The sequence below is a fragment of the Dipodomys spectabilis genome, unplaced genomic scaffold, assembly GCF_019054845.1.
Source record: "Dipodomys spectabilis isolate Male_0828 unplaced genomic scaffold, ASM1905484v1 ptg000067l, whole genome shotgun sequence".
Taxonomy (NCBI): domain Eukaryota; kingdom Metazoa; phylum Chordata; class Mammalia; order Rodentia; family Heteromyidae; genus Dipodomys; species Dipodomys spectabilis.
The window spans coordinates 5,317,734-5,345,368 of NW_024870744.1; the positions used below are offsets into that span (position 1 = coordinate 5,317,734).

Here is a 27,635-nt window from a genome sequence, read left to right on the forward strand (position 1 = left end):
ACGGGAGGACTTGCGGCAGATTACCCAGCAGAGGTGGACACTCAGGACCCCTGGATCTAGACCCTCTGTCTGGAGTCTGGGATTTGAGATGGAGAGAAATAAGGAGCTGCTGGGGGTGTGGGGGGAGACTGAGGAGGACAAGGTCATGGAGGCATGCTGTGTCCTCCAAAACTCATAGGTGAAAATCCTGGAAGCCCCCTGCAGGTAATTAGTCATGAGGGGGGTCCGGGGGACAAAGCTGCTCTCCTCAGCCTGTGAGATGTGCAGTCTACACACAGGAGGCCGATGACATCTCCTGGGCTCAGCCCACAATGAGGAGTGCTCTAGGTCAACGCCAATCCCAGAAGGCTTCCTGGAGGAAGAGGCTTCTGTGCAGGGCATTGTTCCATACTTGCTCTGTATAATACAAAAGGCACAACCAGATGGTGTAGGAACTTAGGGTCTAAACAAGGTGGTCCAACCTGGACATCCTTGGAAATGAAGTTCATTCTAAGTCCCAAATGAACAAGAGAGCTTATATGCAGAGGGGCTCTGGACCCTGGGCAGGGCGGGACCCCCCTGTCTCATGGGGGCATGGCTCTGGAGAGAAGCAGTCTGGGAGGGCAGGGCAGTAAAGAGCTCCACTAGAGCCAGGCTGGTGGCTCACGCCTGTAATCCCAGCCACTCAGGAGCTGAGATCTGAGAGCCATGGTTCCAAAGACTCTTACCACCAATTAACCACCAAAAAGCTGAAAGTGGTGGTGTGACTCAAGTGGTAGAGCGCCTGGACCCTGAGTTCAAGCCCAGTCCCAGCACAGGTGCACCTGCCTGCCACATCCAGCCCGTCCCTCAGGAACCCTGGATAAGGCCTGAATTTATTTAGCTAGAAAATGGGAGGCTTGGCGAGGTTAATAGCAGGTCAGCTTCCTTCCTTACAGACCCCTTCTGGGAATCAAAGAGCCAAAGCATTCCGCCCCCTAGAACCCACTGTCCAGGGGCCGGGGTGGGGGCCAGAGGCGCCGACCTCATGTTCCCACCCCAAGGCGAGGAGTCAGAGGGGAGGGGCCATCTTTGGTGGGGATGGAAGAGCTACCTCGCCCCCTTCCCCCTCCTCCAGTGCCTCCTTGAACTTGCCCTTACTGCCCAGGTGCCACCAGACACAGGTACCCAGCTTGGCAGTGGCCCAGGCCCGCTCTCCAGCTGGCAGATGGGTCACAGAGCCCGGGCCCCGCCATCCCCTGCCGAGCATGCCTCAGTATCCCCGCCTGCAGCGGCTCCTTGGGGTGCGGGGAACATGCTCTTACCTCTCCCTCTCCTTCCCCCAACAGGCAGAGCTGGGCAAGCCAAGGGAGAGAAACTGCAGCCTGCCCGGTGTTGAATTCAACTACGGCCTCTACACCCGGGGCCTGGACGGAGGGGTCCCCGAAGGTGAGGCACAGGGCGCCGAGCCGGGTTGGCATGCCCCTCCCCGCCCTGAGCGCTCAGCTCCCGGCCGGTGGAGATGACGCCAGTCTGTGGCTGTGGCAGTGGCAGGGCCACAGGCCATGGATGGATAAATGGGGAGGACCACACAGGGACTAGGAATGGGGGGGCTGGAGGATCAACTAGGGCAGCCTCAGGAAGGGATTGGGGATCTGCCCATGCTTTATGCTGATGGAGCTTCGAGAATAGAACCAAAGCTGAGCATCATGGCTCACGTTTGTAATCCCAACTACTCAGGGGGCTGAGATAGTAGGATCACCATTCTAAGACAGTTTGGGGCAGGAAAGTCTTTTTTGTTGGTGGTGGTAGTGGTCTTGGGACTTGAACTCTGGGCCTGGGCACTGTTCCTCAGCAGCTCAAGACAAGCACTCTACCACTTGAGCTACAGCATCACTTCTGGTTTTCTGGTGCTTAATTGGAGATAAGAGTCTCACAGAGGGCTGGGAAGGTGGCTCAGTGGTAGAGTGCTTACCTTGCATGCATGAGGACCTGGGTTTGATCCCTCAGCACCACATACACAGAAAAAACTGGGAGTGGCACTGTGGCTCAAGTGGTAGAGTGCTAGCCTTGAGCTGAAGAGCACAGGGACAGTGCCCAGGCCCAGAATTCAAGCCCCACGACCAACCCCCCCCCCCATCCCCCCAAAAAAAGGAGTCTCGTGCCCAAGCTGTCTTTGAACTGTGATCCTCAGATCTCAGCCTCCTGAGTAGCTAGGATTACAGGCGTGAGCCACTGGTACCCAGCTAGGAAAGTCTTTTTATCCAATGAACCACCAAAAAAACAGAAATGGAGCTATGGCTCAAGTAGTAGAGCAACAGCCTGGAGCACAAAAGCGGAGGGACATCTTCCAGGCTCCAAGTTCAAGCCCCAGGATATACACACATGTGTACACACACACACACACACACACACACACACACAAAATGCAAGCCTCTGATGGCCCCACTGGGGTCAAGGCCAGACAAGCCCACTCCATGGCAGACACTCCAGGACCTGTGGGAATCCCTCTTTTTCAGGTCTCATGGTTTCCAGGGCATGCAGGGCCGTTACCGGCACTGTGGGATGAGGGAGCCCTGATTCTTCTCTGCCGCCTCGGGCTCTTCACCCCAGTTGTCTTCCTGTCCCCAGCCATCGGGCACTGGAACGTGCTTAAGCAGCAGCCCACCTGCCCCCAGGAGCTGACCCGGAACTACATCGCCATGAACCGAGGGGCGGTGAAAGCCGGCCTGGTGACGGCCCACGAGAACGTTCTCTACCGGAGGCTCAATGACATCCGCATCAGTGAGCAGGATGACAGGCGCCTGAAGAAGGAGCCACCGTCCATCCCTGCGGACATGACTTTCGGGATCCAGTCACGGTGAGGCCCCTGTGCCCTCCCCCGGGTCTGTGACGTGGCTGGGGGTCCTCATTCCTCGTCTCCATCAGGCAGAAAACGGAAGGGAAGGACTCAAGAAGATGGAGTGGAAAGTGGGGAGATGGATTACAGGACCCAGGTTCAATCCTGGCCTCTGGCTGTGATTACCGAGGGCCACGCCTCGGTTTCTGATACCCAGGGCATTCTGTGACCTGCTGCTCAGTGCGGAGCTGGGGCTCTGGGACCCCTTCATAAATGTCAGTTCCCACCCTGCAGTATAAGCTGCAGACTCAAGATCTATGACATTTTGGCTAGGAAGGTGCCTCAGTGGTAGAGTGCATGAAGCCCTGGGTTCAATTGCTCAGCACCACATAAGCTTGAAGTGGCGCTGTAGCTCAAGTGGTAGAACACTAGTCTTGAGCGGAAGAGCTGAGGGACAGCACTCAGGCCCAGAGTTCAAGCCCCACAACCAACCAAAATAAAACAAAACAAAACAAAACAAAAAAAAAGATCTATGACATTTGAAGAAATATTACCAAGATTTGACTTAGGCATCATCAAGTGCATAGACCACCAAGTGTTCATCTTAATGAAGTTTGCAAGTGGAAATGCTCCTGTAAAACCACTCATAGACATCGCTCAGTACCCTGGCTCACACCTGAGATCCCAGCTACTTGGGAGGGTTAGAGATCGGGAGGAGGGAGGTTCAAGGCCAGCCAGCAGGGGAAAAAGTTTTTGAGACTCCCGTTTTTTTTCAGCCACTATAGCTGGGCTTGGTGGCATACACCGGCCTCCTTGGGAGGGGAGGCTCCTGGTTCCAGGCCAGCTCTAGTTAAAAAGAAAACAGCAAACCCAGTTGGCCCACCAGGAAGCTCCAGAGTTACCTGGGAAACATCTGTTTGTTTTGTTTTACTGGTCTTGGGGCTTGAAGTCTGGGCCTGGGCGCTGTCCCTCAGCTCTTCAGCTCAAGGCCAGGGCTCTACCACTTGAGCCACGGCGCCACTTCTGGTTTTCTGGTGGTTCATTGGAGATAAGAGTCTCACAGACTTTCCTGCCTAGGCTGGCTTTGAATCATGATCCTCAGATCTCAGCCTCCTGAGTAGCTAGGATTACAGGCGTGAGCCACCAGCGCGTGGCAAAACATCTGTTCTTTGGTGCCATGACCACACAGACCAGGGAGTTTATTGCATGTTCTCAGCAGGTCCCTATCCTCACCAGCTCTTTTGAGTATACATGCAAGATCATTAGTCATTCTACTTGCATTTTTTCACAGTAGTAGGATTTATTGTTTGTTTTTCCAAATTTTTTATTGTGATTAAGTGGTTACATAATTTCCCAAGTTTCACAGTATTTGGGATAGTGATGCGTAGTTAAAGTCACAAACACATTCTAACTTTCATGGAGTAGTAGGATTTGAACCTGGGGCCTTGTACTTGCTAGGCAGGCACTCGACCAGTTGAGGCATATCTCCATACCTTTTGCTTTTTGTTTCACTAACTTTTCCCTGTGCTGGGCCGAGACTATGATCCTCCTACCCTTGCCTCCTGATTAACTGGGACTACATGCGTGTACTGCTATGCCCTACCTTTCTCTGTATATATATATATGTATATATATATATATATTTTTTTTTTGGTCAGTCATGGGGCTTGAACTCTGGGCTTGGGCACAGTCCCTGTGCTCTTCAGCTCAAAGCAAGTGTTCTACCGCTTGAACCACAGGGCCACTGGTTTTCTGGTGGTTTATTGGAGATAGGAGTCTCACAGTCTCCTGCCCGGGCTGGCTTTGAACCACAATTCTCAGATCTCAGCCTACTGAGTAGCTAGGATTACAGGCGTGAGCCACCGGCGCCCGGCTTCTGTATAATGTTTTGAGGAGCTGCCATGCTATTTTTTGTGTGTAAGCTACCCCAATTGTGTGTGCTTTCCCCTCTGCCTGTTCTTACCTGGCAAGAGCCTCTCGCTCTTCAAAGTTCAACTCAGCACCTTCTTTCTGGAAGCCTCCCATCTCCTGTGGCTTGTTTGCTAGTCAATCTGACCAGAAGTGCACTTTTTTTGTTGTTGTTGGTCGTGGGGCTTGAACTCTGGGCTTGGGCGCTGTCCCTGTGCTCTTTAGCTCAAGGCGAGCACTCTACCACTTGAACCACAGCGCCACTTCTGGTTTTCTGTGGTTAATGGAGATAAGAGTCTCATGGACTTTCCTGCCTGGCCTGGCTTTGAACATTGATCCTCAAATCTCAGTCTCCTGAGTAGCTAGGATTACTGGCGTGAGCCTCTGGCGCCCGGCCAGAAATGCACTTCTGTGCCCCAGCTTCTAGCGCCCTCAGTGGTTATTGGAGACACACTGGAACATTCTCCTGGACTGGATTATCTATCCCTGTTCATACCACCTTCCTGCCACTCCTCCTCCCTGCAGCGTCTGCCTCTTTGCCCCTGCTGATAGCCCTGTCCACACCTCAAAAACAGATCACAGGGTTTGTCTATGCTGGATACACTGTCCAAATACAGTGCAGTGTTGAGGGAGGAGCCTGGGCCAGGGCTGGCCTGAGCTGTTCCCCTCTCCAGCAGAAAGACCTGACTCATATGCTGTGTGACCTTGAAAATGCTCTTCGCCTCTCTGAACTTCTTTCTACTCTCTTGTAATTGGATAATTTTTTTGTCAGTACTAGATTTTTAACTCAGGGCCTCACGTTTGCTTTGCCTACTTGCTCATTCTGTTGGAACTCTACCACCTGAGCCACGCCTCCAGCTTGGTCTCCTGTCTGAAATAAGAACTTTCAACCAACTGATTACTGTGTCTGAAGTTTTAATATCACTTGCCCAGACTTCTGGTTCCTCCTCTATAAATAGGGCATCACACCAGGAATCGGGCATTTTGTGATTCTCAAAAACTGTGCAATTCGGGGCTGGGAAGGTGGCTCAGTGGTAGAGCGCTTGCCTTGCATGCATGAGGCCCTGGGTTTGATTCCTCAGCACCACATAGCAGGAAAAAAAAAAGCCGGAAGTGGTGCTGTGGCTCAAGTGGTAGAGCCCTAGCCTTGAGCTGAAGAGCTGAGGGACAGCGCCCAGACCCAGAGTTCAGGCCCCACGACCAGACCCCCCCCAAAAAAAAAAAAAAAGAGAGAGAATTTAGAAAGTTCAGAGAGGTGAAGAAAATGTCCCCAGATCACACAGCAGAGTGCTGGCAGACCCAGGCTGGCGGAGCCAGGCTGCAGCTGCCCTGTTCAGGGTTGACCAGAGCTAAGTGCAGTATAAAATACCCACAATGCTGCTAGGCACTAGTGGTTCAATTTTTAATCCTAGCTACTCAGGAGGCTGAGCTCTAAGGATGGTAGTTCAAAGCCAGCCCAAGCAGTGAAGTCTATGTGACTCTTGTCTTCCAGCAAAAAGCTGGAAGTAGAGGTATGACTCAAACATTAGAATGCCTTGAATGAAAAATGTTAAGGGACAGCACTCAGACCCTGAGTTCAAGCCCTAGTACCACCCCCTCCTCCAAAAGCCCATCCCCAGTTTGGGGTCCTGAGGCTACAGTTTTCCCTGGAGCCGCTGCTGTCAGACAAGCTGGGAAGGGACATGCATTATCATCAGCTTCTGATATAAAATCTTAAGTTGCTATAAAACTGAGCGGGTGAAATTCCAGGGCGAGTGTATGATGAAGGGCGAGTTCTATTTTCTAGGATAGAGAGTGGGCTTTGCATATGTAAATTGAATGGATTTTAAAATGGTATTTAATGACAATTTTCGTGGCAGACATTAACAATAATTGCTCCAAAATGAAAATGCTACATTAGGTTGTGGTAACCAGCGAATACCAGGGCTATAAAGCTTTATCTTTATCAACAACAGCCCTTCCCAAAGTGACAGGCCACTTAGCAAATGGCAGGAACAGGGCTTTTACCGAACACAGCCTCCCCCCAAGCTGGCTGAATCGGTATCATTTCGCTTTATTTCTTCATAAATGGAGGTTAAATGGTAGCTGCAAAAGCTTTTACTGAGATGCCCAGCTCTCCCGGCAACCCTTCACCCTTCCAATGGAAAGGAAGGGGCCGGGCCCCAAGCCCAGCGCCCCTCCCCATAATGGAACTATTACTTTGAAGTTATGTGGCCATGCCCAGTCCCTAATGATTGCCTTTTATACGCTTTGATTGTATTTATTTCTTTACTTTAAAAGCATGTTAAAAACCAAATCTGATTATACTCGACTCCCGAGGAATCCTTGAGGATGATTTGGTCTAATAAAAAAGAAACAAACGTTCACCATTCATGCAGAAGTACAGATGTGTTCACAGACATGAGGCCCTCAGTTCAAGCCCCAGTACTGGCACAAACAACCCACCATAATTTAAAAAGTAAACTCAGGCTGGGAAGGTGGCTCAGTGGTAGAGTGCTTGCCTAGCATGCATGAAGCCCTGGGTTCAATTCCTCATTACCACATACACAGAAAAAAGCCAGAAGTGGTGCTGTGGCTCAAGTGGTAAAATGCTAGCCTTGAGTAAAAGTAACTTAGGGACAGTGCCAAGGCCCTGAGTTCAAGCCCCAGGACTGGCAAAAAATAAAAATAAAAATAAATTCTTGGTATAAGACATGTCAAAATAACAATCATGATAATAACAATAGTAATAGGGGCTAGGAAGGTGGCTCAGTGGTAGAGCACTTGCCTTGCATGCCTGAGGCCCTGGGTTCGATTCCTCAGAACCACATAAGCAAAAAGTAAAAAAGCCGGAAGTGGCGCTGTGGCTCAAGTGGTAGAGTGCTAGCCTTGAGCTGAAGAGCTGAGGGACAGCGCCCAGGCCCAGAGTTCAGGCCCCACAACCGGACCCAAAAAAACAAAAACAAAACAAAAAGAATAACAATAGTAATAATTACCCGATTACTTCCCTCCCAGCTTCCAGCTCCCAGTTCCCAGGGCCTCAGTGCCTGGGCACCTGCTGTGGGATCTCCCACAGGCCCTGGCTTCCATCCCTAGCACCAGTTTGGAAAAGGCTGGACTTCTTGCTTCTCTAGACAGAGCCCTAGGTGGTGCCAGGGGCAGGGCCTCTCTGGGGGCGGGGCCTCTCTGGGGCTGGGGGTGGGGGCTTGGGGCAGGAGGGGCTCTCCTGGCCTGGCTCCTCTCCCTTCCCTATTTAAATTTTATTTTATTGTAAAGGTGATGTACAGAGAGGTTACAGGTACATATGTAAGGTATGAGTACATTTCATTTTGAACAGTGTTTTCTTCCTTGTTTTATCCCGCTTCACACACACACACACACACACACACACACACACACACACACACACTCCCCTCCCCCTCCCCCTCTCCTTTACCTTTTGTGCATCATTTGGGGAGACACAGAGTTCCCTGTGCTGGTGTAGGCCTTGGTCTTGAGCTCTTAGCGTGGAGCTATCACTTGTGTTGAATGACGTGGACATTTACACACCCTAGTGCTAATGCCCATGTCTTTCCCACGGGCACACACCTATGTGGGAAGGGAGGGGCTGTGGCCGCACAGTGGGGAGCTGGGTTGATTTCCAGCCTGTTGGCACAGCTGGGAAGGCAGCCCCTCTGGAATCCAGCATCTGGGCAGAGCCACACCCCCTCCCCGCTCCTGTTCACTCAGACCTCAGAATTCTAGTCAGGGAAGAATTTTAAATTCTCATTACCAGCGTGTAAGGCCCTAACCCAGATCTCAAAGCACACGGCGACCCAGGGTCCAAACACAGATATGTCTGGAGGCCAGACATGAAACTATTAAAGGAGCGCTTAATTATTGATGTATTTTAATAAGTGTTTGCAAATGCCCCCGGCACATCTTAATTGTTACTGCTTGTAATTGGCAGAGCATTGTCAGTTACAGTGAGTCAGGGATACAGGAGCTGAGCCCCGAGCCCGGAGCCACGGCGCTGGGAACAGCTGGTGTTCCAGGTGGATCCTGGGGACCCAGGGCTCTGCCACCGCCCTGCTTACGAGCCACGTGCTACACTGTGGGCAGAATTACCAGCAGGAGGATTCCATCATTCTGTCAGCGAGCAAGCAGCCCAAGCATTGGCGTGTGGCACAGGCCAGATGAATGCATAGTGCTGCTGTGTACTGTTGGGGTTACATGTCAGAAACCACCACAGGTGCGCCCTCTGTGAGCAACAGGGCAGCTTGCTGAGCACCTGCTTGCAATTCTTCATCCCCATCTGCAGAAGGGAAGACTGAGGGTCAGAGAAAGGGAATTGCTTGCCTGGGAGACTGGCTACAGCAAGGATTGCCTCGTCCATCGAGGGTTGAGGGGCCATCACTAGAGGGAGTACCCCCAGTTTTTCCTGCCCTGAAAGAGGTTATGAGACAGGACAGGGTCTGTCATTTTTTTCTCAGGTCTTTAGAACACAATCTGAAAATATTTAAAGCATCCATTGAGCTTCCTTTTTTTTTTGCCAATCCTGAGGCTTGAACTCTGGGCCTGGACGCTGTCCCTGAGCTTCTCTGGCTCAAGGCTAGCACTCTACCACTTGAGAGCCGCAGCACCGCTTTCAGCTTTTTCTGTGTATGTGGTGCTGAGGAATTAAACCCAGGGCTTCATGCATACTGGGGAAGCACTCTACCCACTACACCACATTCCCAGCCCTCAGCTTCCCTTTTGTTGTGTCATTGGTCGGTCAGCTTTCTGTGGGTATAACAAAATGCCTCAGGTAATCAGCTTAACAGGAGGAAAGGTTTGTTGGGCTCAGGCTTGCAGAGGTGCTGGCCCCTGAGCAGTTGGGCTGTGGCTTTGGGCCTGTGGTGGGATGGCATTGTGGGGTGGAGCCTGCTCCCCCCACAGGGAGGAGGGGAACAGAGAGGAGAGGAGGAGGAGGACCAGGCTGCAGTATCCCTTCTAGAGCTCACCTCCAGCTAGTTCTACCTCTTAAAGGTCCTACCACCTCCCAGCGTAGCCATGGGGGCCTCAGGCCTTTTAGCACATGGGCCTTTGGGGACCTCGCACCCCATCTCCCAAGCAGGTCATTTCTTTTACTTTCAGTGTCTTCCTAGTAGACTGATTCCTTTGACACACTGAGTGCTTTGGGCCTGCATCTGTTCACCCCAGTACTTAGTGCTGACCACAGTTAGTGCCTTTGCTGAAGAGGCCCTGAGTAAATGTTTGCTGAGTGAATTCGTGATCAGCTGGTCACATCCAGAGCTGAATGTTAGGCCAGTAGCAAAAGGCATCTTCCACAGAACCTTTAGTCCCGGCCTTAGTGCTGTCCATGGAGAGAAGATGGAAGCGCAGGGACTTCCTGCAGTCACATGTCACCCGCCTGACAGTGACATGCGTGAAGGATGGAGGAAATTTTCAGGCTGTTAAAAAAAAAAAAGCTTGCTCCCTGACAGGGTGTTGAATCTCCCTGCCACACTGATGCATTTTACAAATTTACAGCCGCCCCATTCATCAGTCTGGGCCTAGACTTGGTGGCCAGAACCCCAGCAATCCGTCCCTTCCCAAGACGGCCACGCCGGCAGCCGTGAGCCGAACTGGGCTGACCACAAGGGGGCGCAGCGAGAACTGGGGAAGGCTGGGCCTGGGAGCCACCACCTGCTCCCCAGTCCATGCCAGCCGCCCACTGCACTGCTCGGCAGGGGCACTGGGTGGTGGTTTCAGTCACCCGCAGGGACCAGGGTGTGGCTCCGTGGTAGAGTGAGGCCCTGCACTCTGTCCCCAAAATTATCTAAGTTTTATAGTTTGTGTGTTATATACCATATGTATATCATATTGTATATTATATATACATATATTGCCAGAGCCCACTACCATGCCTGGAACTGGGTGAGTTTGTTACCCAGACCTTGGGACAGTAATTAAAAATAAAGAGATCCAAGCTGGGCGTGGGTGGCTCATGAATATAATCTTAGCTATTCAGGAGAGTGAAACCTGAGCATCACAGTTCAAAGCCAGCTCAGGCAGGAAAGTCCATGAGACTCTTATCTCCAATTAACAACCAAAGAGCTGGAAATGGAGCTGTGGCTAGGTGGTAGAGAATTAGCTTTGAGCAAGACAGCTCAGGGATAGTGACCAGGGCCCGAGCTCAAGCCAGGACTAGAACACAGAAAGATACAGAGAGAGAGAGACAGAGAGAGGAGATACAGAAAAGGAATAGCAGAGCCGAAGAGTCCTATGTTATTAGCAGACTCTGCAGGGTCCTTGCCCTCCATCCACTTCTGCTAATTTTATGACAGAGCAGGGCCCTGACGGCCCCACAAAGACTGTGTTCCTTGGCTGTGTTCATAGAGGTAACAGTTCCCAAATGAAGGAAGTAACCTCCATGTTCAATGTGCTGCTTAGGTCCTACTTATAGCATTAAATTTTTTAAAAAGTGCAGGACATGCTGGGTGCTGGTAGCTCAGACGGCTGAGATCTGAGGATCAAGGTTCGAAGCCAGCCTGGGCAGGAAAGTCTGCGAGACTCTCACTTCCAGTTAACCACCAAAAATCCAAAAGTTGACCCGTGGCAAGTGGTAGAGTGCCCATCTTGAGAGAAAATGCTAAGGGAGAGCCCCCAAGACCCTGAGTTCAAGCCCCAATACTGGCACCAAAAAAATACAAAAAAGCAGGACACTGTCCGTTCAGGAGAAAAGTCTAGAAGCTGGAGAGTATATCAGAGGGGACCTGTCAGAGGCGCACATGACCTCTGTGTACAGAGAGCAAGACAGGAAGTGAGTCCTGCTCACTGGTGGGGGGGGGGGTGAGGGGAGATCAAACAAGGACCTGTGGAGGGTGATGTCCACACAGTGCTCTGGATGACCCGCGGTGCAGCATTGATCTTCACGCCTGCACTAGCTCCTTAAATGCACTCACTGCCACTGAGTGCAGATCATCGCCCGGTTTTATTGATGGGAAAACTGAGGTGCAGAGACTTACTTGCCAAATTTGGAACCATACCTTCCCATCTATGAGGAAGCCTGGAAGCCCTTCCTCCTCCCAACCTCTGTCCCTGATGGGCCACCCCGAGCTGTGGGGTGGGGCAGTTGAAGTGAGCAGCCATAGCACTCAGCAGCCAATTGTGACTCGCAAGGATAGGGACTGCACCCCCCTTCCCCCAGCAGCTCTATCCATCCACCCAGCAGTTCTCTGAAGCAGGTGCCTGTCCCCTTCATTGAAGCTGATGGAAACTGAGGTGTGGAGAGGTTGTCTTGAAAGGTGACAAGATGGATGGGTGGATTGAGGATGTGGCTCTGTTGACTGCACCCTAGTCTGGTGCAGCCGTGTCCCACTGAGACACAAGGCACCCCTCATACCTCTTTCTATAAACTTGGGTCTCACATGTATCCCAGGTTGGCCTGGAACTCATGATCTACCTGCCACAGCCTGCCAAGTGCTGGGATTACAGGTGGATGCACCATACTCAGTGTCAAGGGAGTTTTATCGACCTAGTCTCAGGGTGCTGGCTGAAAGGAGCTGGCATTCTGGAAGGAAGCCAGATCTCTCTGGGGTGGGGGCCTGTCTGCCCTGGCATCTCCCCGGACCCCCTAAGCTCCTGCTGCTGCTTCCTCTTCCAGAGGCAGGATGGAGACATTTTTCATGCTTTCCCTTGTTCCCTTTGGTTCTCCTGTGGCCCACACAGAGATTTATTCCTGGCCTGGCGCTCACTTACAGCATGGGGGACCGGCAGGGCTTGGGTCGGAGCTGATGGGCCCATAATAGATGGAGCTGCAGCTCCCCCAAGGCCTGTCCAGACCCGAACCCCATCCATCAGGAACTCCTGGGTGCCAAGGTCAGCACTAACGAGCTGCTGCGCCCCCTGGGGCCTCTCCAGTCACGTCCAGCTCTGCTTTGTTTTTGCTGGAGCTGGGCTCCACCAGCATCACACCAGCATGGAACCCCCGCCCCCCAGCCAAGCCGGCACCACTGGGCTCAGCCAAGCAGGACTGAAGCTGGAAGGTGCCATCTGGATCCGCTGAGAGGCTGATTGGAGGTGGTGGTAGATGCTGGAAACCTCAGCGCCCTGGGTTCGTTTTGATTAAGGATGATGATGATGATGATGATGATGATGATGATGATGATGATGATGATGATGATGATGATGAGACCCGTTTCCAGTTTCTCCAGTTTCATGGCTGTGTCACTCCCAACATAGCACAAGATCTCCAGAGCAGCCCTATAGGCTCTTATCCTCATTTGACAGAAGGGGAAACTGAGGCCCGGGGATGCAGGTCTATGATCGTGCAGTTGGGCGGTGGCTGTGTTGGCGTTTGTTTTAAACCCTCCCTCACCTGCATCCTACGGCATGTTTGCTTAGTACCCACCAGTGCTGGGCACAGAGAGGGAAGATGGCACCGACAGTGTCTAGGGACAGTGTGGCGCAGTTTCCAGGTGGGCAGAGGCAGCAGGATCCATGTGTGAAGGGCACTGTGGGAACTCCAGGTCCTGAGTGCCTCTACTCGAAACCTCCTGAGCCTCACCGAGCCTCAGTCCCTGTTCCTCCTGCCTCCAGCCTCGCCCTGCTTCTCCCTCCAACCCAGATACACTTCCCCGCCTCTGCCCTGCCCGGCATGGCTCCCCTCCCTTCCGAGGCTCCTCATCCTCCATCTCCTGTCCTCCCCACCAGCCTCCATGGGGCTCTTGTGCACCGGGGGGTCGTGGTGCCTAGTGCATGCATGGGCTACAGTAGGCTCTCTATGAATGCTCGTTGGCTGCCTACATGGAAAAAATGGCCATGCCACATGTTTGGGCTGAAGGACATAGGACGTGGCCACCTCGGGTCTGGGCTCTAAGCTTTAGCCACATCTGTTGAGACATGTTGATTCCTTTCCCAGGGCTCCTGTGAGAAGTTACCAAAAACTAGGTGACCTGAAACAGGAATTGATCCTCTTCTAGCTCGGACCCGTGGTCTCGCCTCTGTGCTGAACACAGTGACTTATGCCTATAATCCCAGCAATGCTGAAGACAGAAATAGGAAGATCTTGGACTTGCCTAGCAAGACACTGAGTTAAAACCCAGCTGGCACAAGAAGGGGGGTGGTATTTTAATCAGCCAAAATACACCAGGCACAAATGCTTGTTTAAGGAGCAGACATTTTTACCAACACTTTCTTTTGTGTTTATTAGAGAAATTCCTGGAAACTTCTCTTTCTAAGCAAACAAGTTCAGAATCTATAGAACTGACTTGCAGAAACTCACCTCTTAGATTCAACAGACACCATCGCATGCTGGGATTCACTTCTAGTCCTTTCTTTTGTTTTTAAAGAAACAATATAGGTGGGCACTGATGGTTCACGCCTGTCATCCTAGCTACTCAGGAAGCTGAGATCTGGGCACCACGGTTCAAAGCCAGTCAGGGCAGGAAAGTCCATGAGACTCATCTCCAATGAACCACCAGAAAACTGGAGGTGGAGCCGTTGGCTCAGAGTGTGAGAGCAATAGCCTTGAGCAAAAAGAGCTCAGACACAGCACCCAAGTCTTGAGTTCAAACCACATGCCCGACAAAAAGAAAAAGAAGAGACTATAACATATAAACACAGAGGGACACCCCTGTGTGCCCCCCTGGCCTTAAACCCGGCCTGAGCTGGCACTGTGATTCAAGGCAGACCTTCACTTTACACTGTTTGTGTATGTCACCTGTTAGGAGACTTGCTAGTCCCAGTGTGATCCCCTCCTTGAGTCCTTTTGCACAGCAGCATATGTTTTCACTCAGCACGTTTGCATTGGGGGCCTTGGCCCACCACCTTGGATATAGCACGTCCCTTTTTTTTTTTTTAAAGGACCCATCCTGGGGTTTGAAGGAGGCATCTGCTGCTTGAGCCACACCCCCAGCTGGTTCACGACACTGTTCTAATTAGGTTTTGCTTTGTGCCCCATCCAGCTTGAACCATGAGCCCCCTACTCATGCTTCCAGAACAGCTGGAAGGACAGCTGGGTACCACCAACTCTATTTTTTTGGGGGGGGAGGGTCCGGTCGTGGGGCCTGAACTCTAGGCCTGCGCGCTGTCCCTCAGCTCCTCAGCTCAAGGCTAGTGCTCTACCACTTGAGCCACAGCTCCACTTCCAGCTTTTTTCTTTTTGTTTATGTGGTGCTGAGGAATCGAACCCAGGGCCTCAGGCATGCAAGGCAAGCCCTCTACCACTGAACCACCTTCCCAGCCCGTACCACCAACTCTAGCTACCGAGTGGGATGGGGCACACACAGCTCCAGTGTGTGTGTGTGGGGGGGGGGGGGGTTGTCTTATGAATTTCTTGCCCAGGCTAGTCTTGAACTGAAGTCCTCCTGGTAATTTTCTGAATAGTTGGGATTACAGTCATGAGTCGCAGTACCTTGTCCATCATGTTGAATGTCCTCCAGGAAACAAGCCCCTGTAGAGCGGATACACAGCTGTGACTTTCCTGGGCAGGTGACCGGGGACTGCCTCCCACGCTACCCCTGCCCCCAGGGGCCCATCTCTGCAATTCCACCTCACTAGTGTAGCAGTAAGGGTCCTGTGGGAGGACTGGGAGTTGGGCAGTGCCTGGAAGAAGCAGGCCCCCGTGCTGTTCTTCCTGCTTTGGCAAAGTCCAACCATCCAGCCGTCGTTCCTTCTCTTAGTTTCTCTTCCCAGTCTGGATGCCCCAAGGCCTCTCACCTTTACCCTCCCTCCCCACCCACCACCCAGTGGTCACAACTTAGATTTTCTCAGTTACTTCCCCCCCACCATCTCCCCCTCTCTTCCCCCCCCCCCCCCCCGCCCCCTGCAGCTAGGCCCCAGTGTTGGAGTCACTAATTGAATTCGCCCTTGTGAAAATTGTTAACAAATGCAAATGAGCTCTTAGACAAATTTAGAAGTCAGGGCTGAGCTGTAACCCAGCAGTCATTAGCTTTTGTGTTGTAACCACAAACAATTAAGAAAGAATGGCCAGCCCTGAGGTCCCGTGCCTAATTAGCCTTCAGAGCCCTGTCAGGGAGGCTCTGGGCGCTCCCTGCCCCCTCAGTGGCCCTCAGGAATCCAGGCCCTGGAGCAAAGGCAGGACAAGCAGAAAAGAGGCGGGTGGTGGGAGGGGTGGACAGCAGCTGCCCGGGGGCGCCCGGGGGCGGAGCTGGCCAGTCAACCGTCCCATTCAATGCCTCTACTGGAGACGGGGCACGGGGGCCTGCAGAGATTCCTCCGCACAGGAAAGGCTCAGAGCTGCAGTCCACAAAGGTTCAGGGGTGCCTCTGCTAGGATCACGGGTTTAGGGTGCACCCTGTTAAAATGTGGGTTCATTGGCCTCACCCAGGCTAGAGGGTCCTACTTGTGTGCATGCGCACATGCACCAATCCTGGGGCTTGAACTCAGGACCTGGGTGCAGCCCTTAGCCTTTTCTCTCAAGGCTGATGCTCTACTACTTGAGCCGCACCTCCACTTCTGGCTGTTTGGTGACTAATTATAAATAACAGTCTCAGAGACTATTCTGCCTGGACTGGCTTCAAACCAACCTCCATCCTCAGATAGCCTCCTGAGTAGCTGGGATTACAGGTGTGAGCCACTGCACCTGGCTGAGATTCTTCACTTCCTCATCTGAGAGTGGCATGGGCATCAGGAGGGCAGAGAGATCGTGTTGTCAGACTTCTGATCGTGGTTCAGGGCCCATGCCCTAGGTGTGTGGGAGCCGCGCCCTCAGGGTTGCAGACCCTGGGTGCTCCTGCAGACCCTGGGTGCTCTGGTCTTTGTGGGTCCTTCCCTCCATGTAGAAAAGAAAAGGGTATGTTGTACCTGTACCTCGTTGCAGTACCCGCACCAAGAAGACCACCGAGAGTCAGACGTTCTGAAATGCAAAAGCAAGGCTTTATTCAGGCAGGCTGCAGCTCCGGCTTCATCCTACACACCGACTCAGCGGAGCTTAGGAGGAAGGCCCTGAGCTGAAATTTCACAGGGCTTAAAAAGGCAAAACCACAAAGTTACAGCAACCAGATGTGTTAACAGGACATTCTAGGGCGATAAGGGGTGATAGGGGGTGATCAGACCGTTTGGGCCAGGGCAATAAAGGGCAGGGGGTATCTGTGAAGTGAGGGGAGTTTGTGGCCACAGATAACTGTCCTTGGGATTTATGTGAGCTCTGGTTAACTTCGACACAGATATTCCTGGAATTTATGTTTGCTCTGGGTCACTCATAATTTAACATAAATGACAGAATGGCCGCTGCCTCAAAATGGAGTTACTTCAACTCTTCAGGTATTTTCTGGCTCTGCTGGCACAGGAATAGATACAATGCTGTGGCTGGCCACAGTGGCTGATGCCTGTAATCTCAGCTAGAATAGGATTAAGATTCAAGGCTAGGGTCTGGGAAGGTGACTCAGTGGTAGAGCACTTGCCTTGCATGCATGAGGCCCTGGGCTCTATTGCTCAGCACCACATAAGCAGAAAAAGTCACAAGTGGTACTGTGGCTCAAGTGGTAGAGTGCTACCCTGAGCTGAAGAGCTGAGGGACAGCGCCCAGGCCTAGAGTTCAGGCCCCATGACCAACCAAAAAAAATAAATAAATAATAATAATAATAAGATTCCAGGCTAGCCTGGAATCACCTCAACAAGCTGGGTGTGGCCCACTGTGGTCCGAGGCTAGCCCCAACAGGGACCTTATCTGAACAATAACTAAAAATAGAGGGTGGGGTGCTGAGGGTGTGACTCAAGCAGTAGAGTACCTGCCTAGCAACTGTGAAGCCCTGAATCCAAACCCCAATAATCCAAGCCAGCTCATTTACTACAATCTGGGTTGAAAAGAAATGAAGACCTATTTTGTGCCCCAGGAAGTGTCTTGGGGCTCAGGCACCATGTTTCCCGAATCCAGCGGAGGCTTTGAAAGATTTCCTCTCCTCACTCCCCTCCTGCGTCCCTCACTCTCCTTATGTGCACAGATCAAACGGGAAGGCCGAGGGGTGTCTTACTGGCGCTCTGTTGGTTTAATTGAACACCCGAGGCAGGAGACTGATGCAGATAGACAAGTTTCTGGCTTGTGGTTCTGGATGCGTGGTTCATGGCGCTGGCGTCTGGTGAGGCCTTCCTGTAGCCCCGCAGTGTCATACAGGGCATTGCAGGGGGACAGAGGCAGCCCAAGTCTCTCTTGCTCTTCCTGTGAGGCCACCAACCCCCTCACAGCTTCATCAAACCCTAACCACCATCCAAAGGCCCCTCCTGCCAGTGCCATCAGCCTGTGAATTTGAGGTCCAAGTTTCCAACCCATGTTTTGGGAGGTCCACTTGGACCATGGAGGAATGGAAGCCAGAAAGCTCCAGACTCCACAAAGGCTCCCCACCGTGCCTGTTCCCATGGACCGCACATCCCCACCTCTCTACCAGAAACAATGGGGTAGACTCACCTGTGATAGGTCTCTGAGCTCTGGGGAAGAGAAACAGACCGTAGATGTTGTTTAAGAAGTACAGATTTAAGGTCAGGTTAGGCAAAAAGTGTAAAAGACCTCTATCTGAACCAAGAAAAAGCTGGGCATAGTGGTACATTCTGGTTATTCTAGCTATGTGGAAAGCATAAATAGGAGGAGTACGGTCCAGGCCAGCCTGAGGGGAAAAAAACAAGCCTTTGGGAAAATAAGGAAAACAGAAAGGACTGCTTATGGTTCAAGCGGCGGAGTATATGCTCAGCAAACGAAAGGCCCTGAGTTCGAACCCCAATGCCAAAAAATAAATAAAAGGAAAAAAAGGCAGAGACCCAGGGCCTAGAGTTACAAATTCATAAGCCTACAAGAGAATAGGGGCAGAGCTAAGGCAATGGGCAATGGTGGAGACAAGGCAAATTCAAGGAGAAGCCTTCTCTAAAGACAGCAATTCATTCTTTCCTCCTCCCTCCCTTCACTGGAGGCAAAGACCTTGGTGGTCATGGGGCCTGAACTCTAGGCCTGGGCACTGTTCCTCAGCTCTTCAGCTCAAAGCTAGAGCTCTACCACTTGAGCCATAGCACCACTTCCGGCTTTTTCTGCTTATGTGGTGCTGAGGAATCAAACCCAGGAACTTGTGTATGCAAGCACCTTCCCAGCCCCTCATTTATTTAGTTATTTTAAATGAAAGAGTAGAGCACTGGAGTCTCACATCTATATTCCTAGCTATTCAAGAGGCTGGCTGAGCTCTCAGGATCATGATTTGAAGCCAGCTCAGGCAGAAAAGTCCATGAGTCTCTTATCTCTAATTAAGTGCGTGTGTGTGTGTGTGTGTGTGTGTGTGTGTGTGTGTGTGTGTGTGTGCGCGCGCGCACACACACACACACACACACCATGGAGCTGTGAGTCAAGTGGTAGAGCGCTAGCCTTGAGCAAAAAAGCTCAGGAGCAGCACTTAGGCCCTGAGCTCAAACCCCAGGACTATCACAAAAAAAGGAGGTTTGGCACAAGTGGTAAAGTTCCTGTCCAGCAAATGCAAAGTTCTGAGTTCAAATGCCAGTTACACCACACACAAGACAAAGGACTTAGCAGTAGTCTTGGTAGTGTGGAGGGAAATTTATTCCAAATCATTTAGAAAATCAGGAAGTCGTTTAAGGATTCAGGCGGACCTGTTGCAACAATGAGAAGTACAAAATGTCATGTCAAAACCAGCTTTACAATGTCGGTGTTGGGGGGAGGGAGGGGGGTATGATTGGGTGGGGGGGAGGGGGGAGGCTGGGAAGGGAGGTGAAGGGTAAACAAAGGAGGAGGCTGCAATGCTTGGTAAGAAATGTATGCATTATCCTGCCCATGTAATTGTAACCCCTCTGTACAGTATGTTCTCAAATAAAATAAAATAAAATTTAAAAAAAAAAAAGAAAATCAGGAGTGAGGGGCTCTATAAATACTTCTTGGCAGTCAGACCTGAGCCCATTTGGGAAACCGAAAGGAAAAGCATTCCTTCCTGAGCCAGCTGTGGTGCCATCCATGGGGGTGGGGCAAATCCAAAGCTCAAGCTCAGCGTGGGGGGTCCCAGAGGAGGGACAGGAGGTGCCACATTGGCTACAGGCTGTGTTTCTGTTTGTTTTGGGTTTCAACCCAGGGCCTGGCCACTGTCCCTCAGCTTCTTCACTCAAGGCTGGTACTCTACCAGTTGAGCCACACTGCCACCTCCAGCTTTTTACTGATGAATTGAAAATAATTTCACAGACTTCCCTGCTCTGGCTGTCTTTGAACCTCAGCCCTCAGATCTCAGCCTCCTGAGTAGTTAGGATTATAGGCATGAGCCACTGGTATCTGGCTAGGTTTTTGTTGTTGTTGTTGTTTTGTCAGTCATAGGGCTTGAACTCTGGGCCTGGGCGCTGTCCCTCAGCTCCTCAGCTCAAGGCAAGCACTCTACCACTTGAGCCATAGCACCACTTCCAGCTTTTTTCTTTTTGATTATGTGGTGCTGAGGAGTCGAACCCAGGGCTTCATGCATGCAAGGCAAGCGCTCTACCACTGAGCCACCTTCCCAGCCCCCATGGCTGGGTTTTGATCAGCACTCTGAGAGAAACCAGCCTGCCAGCCTCTTCCTCCTCCAGAAGCGCATGGAGCTCCATCAGGTCCCCTTCTGAGGGCGCCCAGCCGGTCCCCTGTATCCCTTGAGGGTGTGCGGATGCCAAGCCAGCACCTCCTCCGCCCCCAGGGAGCCGAGACCGCCGGCACCTAAGAGATGGATTTTAATTTTATTTTAACAAAATAGCTGTCTCTCACTGGAAGGCACATGACCAAAGAAAGGCTCCCGTCTTGAGTGGAACTGCGTTGCTCAGACCTCCGTGCTGTCATTGATTTTCCAGGAAGAAAAAAAAATCGCCTCTGGCTACTAAACTGAATTAGTAGTCACTGATGACCAATTATTTTAGCCCACTGCGAATGGGAGAGGCGAACTGAAATCCAGTTTGTCAGACCTGAAGCTCCCTTCTGAAACGCCTTTCAACAAATGTGTACCTCCCGTCCCTCTCGAGGAGCCTCCGCCCTCCTCTCTCCCGCCAACTTCTCCCGCTCTGAGAAGTTTTAATGAGCCTGGCAGATGAAGACGACTTGCATGAAAGGGGCTCCTGTAATCCACAGAGCGTTCTTGGCAGACAGCGGCGGGCCTGGGCAAATCAGAGCTGTCAGCCCCCACCTCGGCCTGCCCACCCCGTGCCACACCGCACCGCACGTGTCAGCCTCATGTTTGCAAATGATCATTTCCATTTCTCTTTTGTGTCCCTCGGAACCCTTGGTCTGGGGCATCCGTCGCCAAGCCTGGAGGATAGATTTGATGAAACTAATCGGAAGTTCTCCAACATCCCTCCAGAGTAGGAGCTGATTTTTATTTTACTCCCTATTTTCTGCTCTCTTAGACTTAGTGACGAGGTGTGGCTGTGAACGGGAGCTTTTCAGAGGGTTGGGTAACAGGTGATTTGTCAGGCTCTTAACAGGGCAGCTGCAGCAGTGTGGAGATGGCCACCTTGCCAGAGGGAGTGCCCAGGCTAGCCCAGGGCTGGCTTTAGACCAGCAGAAACGGCAGACAGAAACCCCGCAGCCTGAGACCCCCGATGGTCCCCGCGGAGAATCAACACCTCAGAAACTTTCCTACATAGGAAAGTCTTCCAGCCAGTCCAAGCAGCACATTCGCACCATTCATGCCTTTCCACCACTCCTGAGCACAAAGCAGGACAAGCAGACAGGCCAGTGGTCACCCCCAGCCATGAAACCACAGGCCATCCATACCAGTGGCTCACGCCTGTGAACCTAGCTACTCAAGAAGCTGAGACACAGGTACCATCAGGGCCAAACTTCCCAGAGCCAGATGGGAAAGGGGACACTGTGGCAGGCACTCTTGATCTTGCCTAGCATGCGGGCCCCCCAGAGAAGCCTGCAGCACTAAAAGCGCCAGGAGGCAGCTGGGCCTGAGGCTTTGCAAAGGCCCATGCTAACCACCCCCCACCAGACGCTCCCCGCAGACCCTGGCAGCGAGAAGCCCAGGGGTCAGATAGAAATCAATCACTATGCATTTCCCCAAAGCCTCAGCGGCTTGAGCAGCTTGAGCCATGGGAAGGCAGGGACAGGGATGCTGCAGGGTCTGGTGAGAGGACAGTTGCTGGGAAAGTCTGAGGATCGCCAGGCCCCTGCATTTGGCCTCTGTCTGCAGCTGGCCAGCTGCACAGCCTTGTCAGCCTAAGCCGCCTGCCCTTTGTGTATGGGGAGCTGGATTCTCTGCACTGGAGACGCCGTAGCCCGAGGGCTGGGAGTCTGGGCTTTGCTGTGGATGTGGCCAGGTGACCCTGGGAAAGCTCTTTGACCAATCTGGGCCTCTGCTTCCCTTTTCCATGTTCACTTAGTGAGGATGAATAATTAAGCTCTTCTCTGTGAACTCCTCCACCCCCTCAAAAGTGAGGTTCAGAGAAAACTATAATTGTTACCACAGGGGCCTCAGCCCACGGCAAAACCTTTATGGGGGATAGTGGTGCTTTTCTTTACAATGAAGAACTTCATTGACTTTTGCGTGTGTATGTGTGTGTGCATGTGCGCACAGGTGCTGGGGCTTGAACTTGAGCCTAGGCACGGTCCCTGAGCTTTTGTGCTCACGGCAAATACCTTACCACTTGAGCCACAACTCTGCTTCTGGCTTTTTGGTGGTTGATTAGAGATAAGAGCCTCATGGACTTTCCTACCCAGGCTGGCTTTGAAACTCAATCCTCAGCTCTCAGGCTCCTGAGTACCTAGGTTTACAGCCATGAGCCACTATCTCCTGGCTTGAATTAAGTTGATTTTAAAGGGAAAATACCTAGTTACTCACGAGGCTGAGGACTGAGGATCTCAGCTCGAAGACCAGCCCAGGCAGAAAAGCCCATGATACGCTCATCTCCAACTAATCACTAAAAATCTGGAAGTGGAGCAGTGGCTCTAGTGGTAGAATGCCAGTCTTGAGTGAAAAAGTTAAGGGACAGGGCTGGGAAGGTGGCTCAGTGGTAAAGTGCTTGCCTTGCATGCATGAGACCCTGGGTTCGATTCCTCAGCACCACATAAGCAAAAAGAAAAAAGCCGGAAGTGGCGCTGTGGCTCAAGTGGTAGAGCGCTAGCCTTGAGCTGAAGAGCTGAGGGACAGCACCCAAGCCCAGAGTTCAGGCCCCACAACCGGACCCAAAAAAAAAAAAAGTTAAGGGACAGTGGCCAGACCCTATGTTCAAGCCTCAGTATCAGTACAAAAACAAACAAAAAAAAAAACTGAGCTGGGTGCCGATGGCTCAAACCTGTAATCCTAGCTACTCAGAAGGCTGAGATCTGAGGATCGTGGTTCAAAGCCAGCTGTGGTCAATGTGTTGGCCTTGAGCTGAAGAGCTGAGGGACAGTGCACAGGCCCAGAGTTTAAGCCCCACAATCGACAAAACCAAAACCAAACTGAACATATAACATAGCAGCAAAAGATAAATATGGAAGAAAATAAGAAGAGTGAATCCTAAAGATGCTTCCTGCCTTTTCCTGCCAAGCATTGTAGTTTCCATCTGTAATCCCAGCTATCTGGGAGGCAGAGATTGGAAGGACAGAGACTCAAGGCCTGTTTCTATAGTCACCTCTGTCTCTCTCTCTCTCTCTCTCTCTCTCTCTCTCTCTCTGTCTCTGTCTCTGTCTCACTCCCTCCTTCCTGGCTGCTATGAGGTAAATAGGAAGAAACCCACAGCGATCCTCAGAACTCAGCCTCCCGAGTAGCTAGGATTACAGGTGTGAGCCACTAGTGCCTGGCTGGCCCTTTCCTTGTTTTAAGTTGTTTTCCTGGGCACTTGTCACGCCATTGCACTGGTTAATACGTCCAGGCTAGGAGAATTATGGAAACTTCCAGCTTCATTGGGAAACACATTTGTGGTCACTCCATGCTGGCTGCTCAATGGGAGGGGCTGAGAATGAGCTGTACCCACCCTGGGCCCCATTTCTGTGCCCTCTCCCAGCCAAGATGTGTCTCTGTGTGTTGGCACAAAGCGCATGGGATTCAGTGATGTTTTCTATTGTTTCTTTCATTGCTCTTTGAGTATAACTCAGTGTGAACCCTCTTTATTTCTGTTTGTAATTAAAACCTGATTTGTAACCAGGTCCTGGCTGCTTACACCTATAATCCTAGTGATTCAGGAGGCTGAGATCTGAGGACTGAGGTTCAAAGCCAGCCTGAACAGGAAAGACCATGAGACTCTGATCTCTAACCACCAAAAAAGCCAAAGTGGAGCTGTGGTTCCAATAGCAGAGTACCCACCTTGAGTGAAAGAAACAAGTGAGAGCGCAAGCCCCAGACGGCAAAAAGACAAAAGGGGGGAGGTGGAGACATTGTTTTAAAAGTTTTAGAATGTTCTTGAATGTTTTCTGTATCACAGTTGGGAGAACTCATGTGTGAGTGCCCAGGCCTGATTCCTCAGCTATATTAAATTATATATATGTAAAGCCAGGCGCTGGTGGCTCACGCCTGTCATCCTAGCTACTCAGGAGGTTGAGACCTGAGGATCAAGGTTCAAAGCCAGCCAGGGCAGGAAAGTCCATGAGACTCGTATCTCCAATAAGCCACCAGAAAACCGGAAGTGGTGCTGTGGTTCAAGTGATAGAGTGCTCACCCTGAGCTGAAGAGCTGAGGGACAGTGCCCAGGCCCAGAGTTCAAGACCCAGGACCAATAAAAACAAACAAATAAACAAACTATGTATACTTTAGCCAGCTTTGCTCTTTCAGACTTTTCTAGCATAATCACTCACTTTGTTTAGGTTTCAAATTTATTGGCAAACAATATTTTACATAATATCTCTTGAGGCAGTACTGGAGGTTGAACTCAAGGCCTTGTACTTGGTAAACAGGCTGTCTCTACCACTTAAGCCCCATTTCCAGTCCTTTTCTGCCTTAGGTATTTTTGGATAGGGTCTCCATGTTTTGCCCAGGACCAGTCTCAGTCCTGGATCTTCCCACTTCTTCTCCCAGGTCACTGAGATTACAGGCATGAATAACCTCACCCAACCTAGTTCTGTGCAACTTTATTACACATGTAAGTGTGTAAGATAATCAAGAAATTGTTCCATTACCACAGAGATCACCCTGTACCAGCCTTCCTTCACACCATTCCCTACTTCCTGGAAATTTTCAAGAATGATATATATATGAAATCAACAGCCTTTTTCACTCAGCATAAAAACCTAGAGAAGCCAGGCACCAGTGGCTCACACCTGTAATTCTAGCTACTCAGGAAGCTGAGAACTAAGGATCATGGGTTAAAGCCAGCCCAGGCAGGAAAGTCCATGAGACTCTTATCTCCAATAAACCACCAGAAAACTGGAAGTAGCACTGTAGCTCAAGTGTTGGGTAGAGTGCTTGCCTTGAGCTGAAGAGCATAGGGACAGCGCTCAGGCCCAGAGTTCAAGCCCTACAACCGACAAAAAAAAAAAAAAGTAGAGATGCCGGGTGCTGGTGGCTCACACCTGTAATCCTAGCTACTCAGGAAGCTGAGGACTAAGGATCATGGTTCAAAGCCAGCCCAGGCAGGAAAGTCCATGAGACTCTTTTTTTTTTTTTTGGGTCCGGTCATGGGCCTGAACTCTGGGCCTGGGCGCTGTCCCTCAGCTCTTCAGCTCAAGGCTAGCGCTCTACCACTTGAGCCACAGTGCCACTTCTGTCTTTTTTTTTCTGCTTATGTGGTGCTGAGGAATCGAACCTAGGGCCTCATGCATGCAAGGCAAGCGTTCTACCACTGAGCCACCTTCCCAGCCCCTCCATGAGACTCTTATCTCCAATAAACCACCAGAAAACCAGAAGTGGTGCGGCAGAGTGCTAGCCTTGAGCTGAGGGACAGCATCCAGGCCCAGAGTTCAAGCCCCATGACTGACAAAAACAAAACCTAAAGACCCCTATGAGCTGTGTCATGTATTAATAATTGCTTTTTATGGCTGAGGAGTATTCCATAGTTATATATAGGGTTTGTATGGTCTAAGGCTTCCATGATTCAGGACTCACTGCAAGGCAGAGGGGAAGTAAGTGTGTGCTAGTTGGGCAGGAGAAGACCCTAGGCAAGGTACAGGGCCCGGAAGGCCAGGAAGGATCTGAGGATGGGCCAGATGTCTTGGAGAGGTGGCTGGGTGCTCCTGGACTTGGTCTGAGAAATGGAAGGAGTGAGGGAATCTGATTTATGTCCTAGCCTCTCTCTCTCTCTAGCCTCCACTCCTGTTTATCCAAGTTAAGAAGCCAGACCAGAAGTAAGACCAGCCAGTGCCTTAGATCTGAGCAGAGCTTGGCAGCTGTGCCAGGCTCCAGCCCCACCTGCCTCTCTCTCCCAATAATAAGAACCTCTGGCCAGAGGCGGTCATCCAGGCCGCAGGACTGCCAGGGCTGGTTCTGGTGATGGATATAGCAGAGGCTGCCGGGAGGAGAGCCCTTCCCTTGGACCGGCCTCTTGGGGTAGATATTTTGAGATTACGCACACTCGTAGTGTCATTAGAAAGCACAGCTATAAATTAGGCTGCTCAGGGGCATGGGGTTTGTAATAATTAAGTAATAAAAGTCGCCACAGGGGTAAAGGAGCTAGAAAACAAAGAGCCAGTGTTTATAGATGCACTGCTGGCTGTTCAGTGAGGGACCTGGGCATTTCACAGCCACGGAGCCTCTGCTCCGATAACTCAAGTTCCTCCAGACCATGCGTGAGGACTGCCGGGTCAGCCCAGGCTCATCTCATGGCTAACCAATTATTGCCAACTGGCATGAGACCCCCAAAAATCAGAACTGGAATGTTTCAAGACACGAGCCCTTTGTGTATGTGTGTGTGTGTGTGTGTGTGTGTGTGTGTGTGTGTGTGAGTGTGTGTGTGTGTGTGTGAGTGTGTGTGTGTGTGCTGGTACTGGGGCTTTGGGCTGAGCTAAGGGCCTGGGTGCTGGCCCTGAGCTTTTGTTTAAGGCTAGTGTCATACCACTTGAGCCTCAGCTCCACTTTTGACTTCTGGTGGTTAATTGGAGATGTAAGTCTCAAGAACTTTCCTGCCCAGGCTGGTTTTAAGCCGTGATCCTCAGATCTCAGCTTCCTGAGTAGCTAAAATGACAGGTGTGAGCCACCAGCACCCAGCTTGAAAATCTCACATTTTTCTAAATGTGAGATATCACGACTTTCAACCAATGGCCGTCACTTCAAAGATTTTAAAAAAAAAACTGGTGTATAGGCCCAATGAAAAGCCAGGCTGAGTGGTGACTGCCTATAATCCCAGCTAGGCAGCAGAGGTGGTAGGATCCAGGTCTGAGGCCCACCTTGGACCAAAAAAGCATGATGGGGTTAGGGATTTAGCTCGTGAAGAGCACTTGCCTGGCAGATGCAAGGCCTGAGTTCCTCAGCTCTGAAAACAAAACAAAACCAAAAGAAAAAAACATGAGATCCCCTCTCAAAAGTAAGTTAAGCGGAAAAAAAAAAAAAAAAAAGTAAGTTAAGCGATGAAAGGGATAGGGATGTGCTTCAAGGGCAGCACACATGCCTAGAAAGCATGCGGCCCCGGGGTCCACCCTCCCGGAAGGTGTGTCAGAGGGGCTTTGGCCCTCTCTGCTGCTCTGCTCGTAGGCACTCATGCACGTGCCTTGCCTCTGTCAAGATTTTGGGTGCTGGCCAGAGCCTGGCACAATCTTGGGGTGAGCTCTAGACATGGAGGCTGCAGGGAGGAGGGCTGACCTTCCTTTCTCGGCCTCTAACCCTGCCTGGCCTTGCCTCCCCCAGGCCGTCGACGCCCTTCTTCGATCTGCTTCAACATCGCTACCAGCAGCTGTGGGTGCAGGAGCAGAAGGCCACGCAGGCAGCCATCAAGCTGGAGAAGAAGCAGAAGGTAACCGCCCTAGCCCCAGGGCCGGCGGCTGCAGAGGGGAGATGCAAGTGGCTGGCACCACACTCCACACTTGTGTGGTGTCTTGTGTCTAGCTAGGAACCCATCAGGTATTACTGAGTCTGGCCTATGAAGATGATCAGTTTGTAGGCTGGACTGCCCCGGT

General features: G+C 51.4%; 1 protein-coding gene across 1 annotated transcript in view; it reads left to right on the forward strand.

Moving 5' to 3' along the window:
- Positions 1–27,635, forward strand: part of Cfap77 (cilia and flagella associated protein 77) — a 118,771-nt gene that overhangs the window by 65,315 nt on the left and 25,821 nt on the right. The window contains exons 6-8 of the mRNA XM_042681218.1: positions 1,308–1,407; positions 2,590–2,818; positions 27,367–27,472. Of these exons, the coding sequence (XP_042537152.1) occupies positions 1,308–1,407; positions 2,590–2,818; positions 27,367–27,472 (435 nt within the window). The remainder of the gene's footprint in view (positions 1–1,307; positions 1,408–2,589; positions 2,819–27,366; positions 27,473–27,635) is intronic.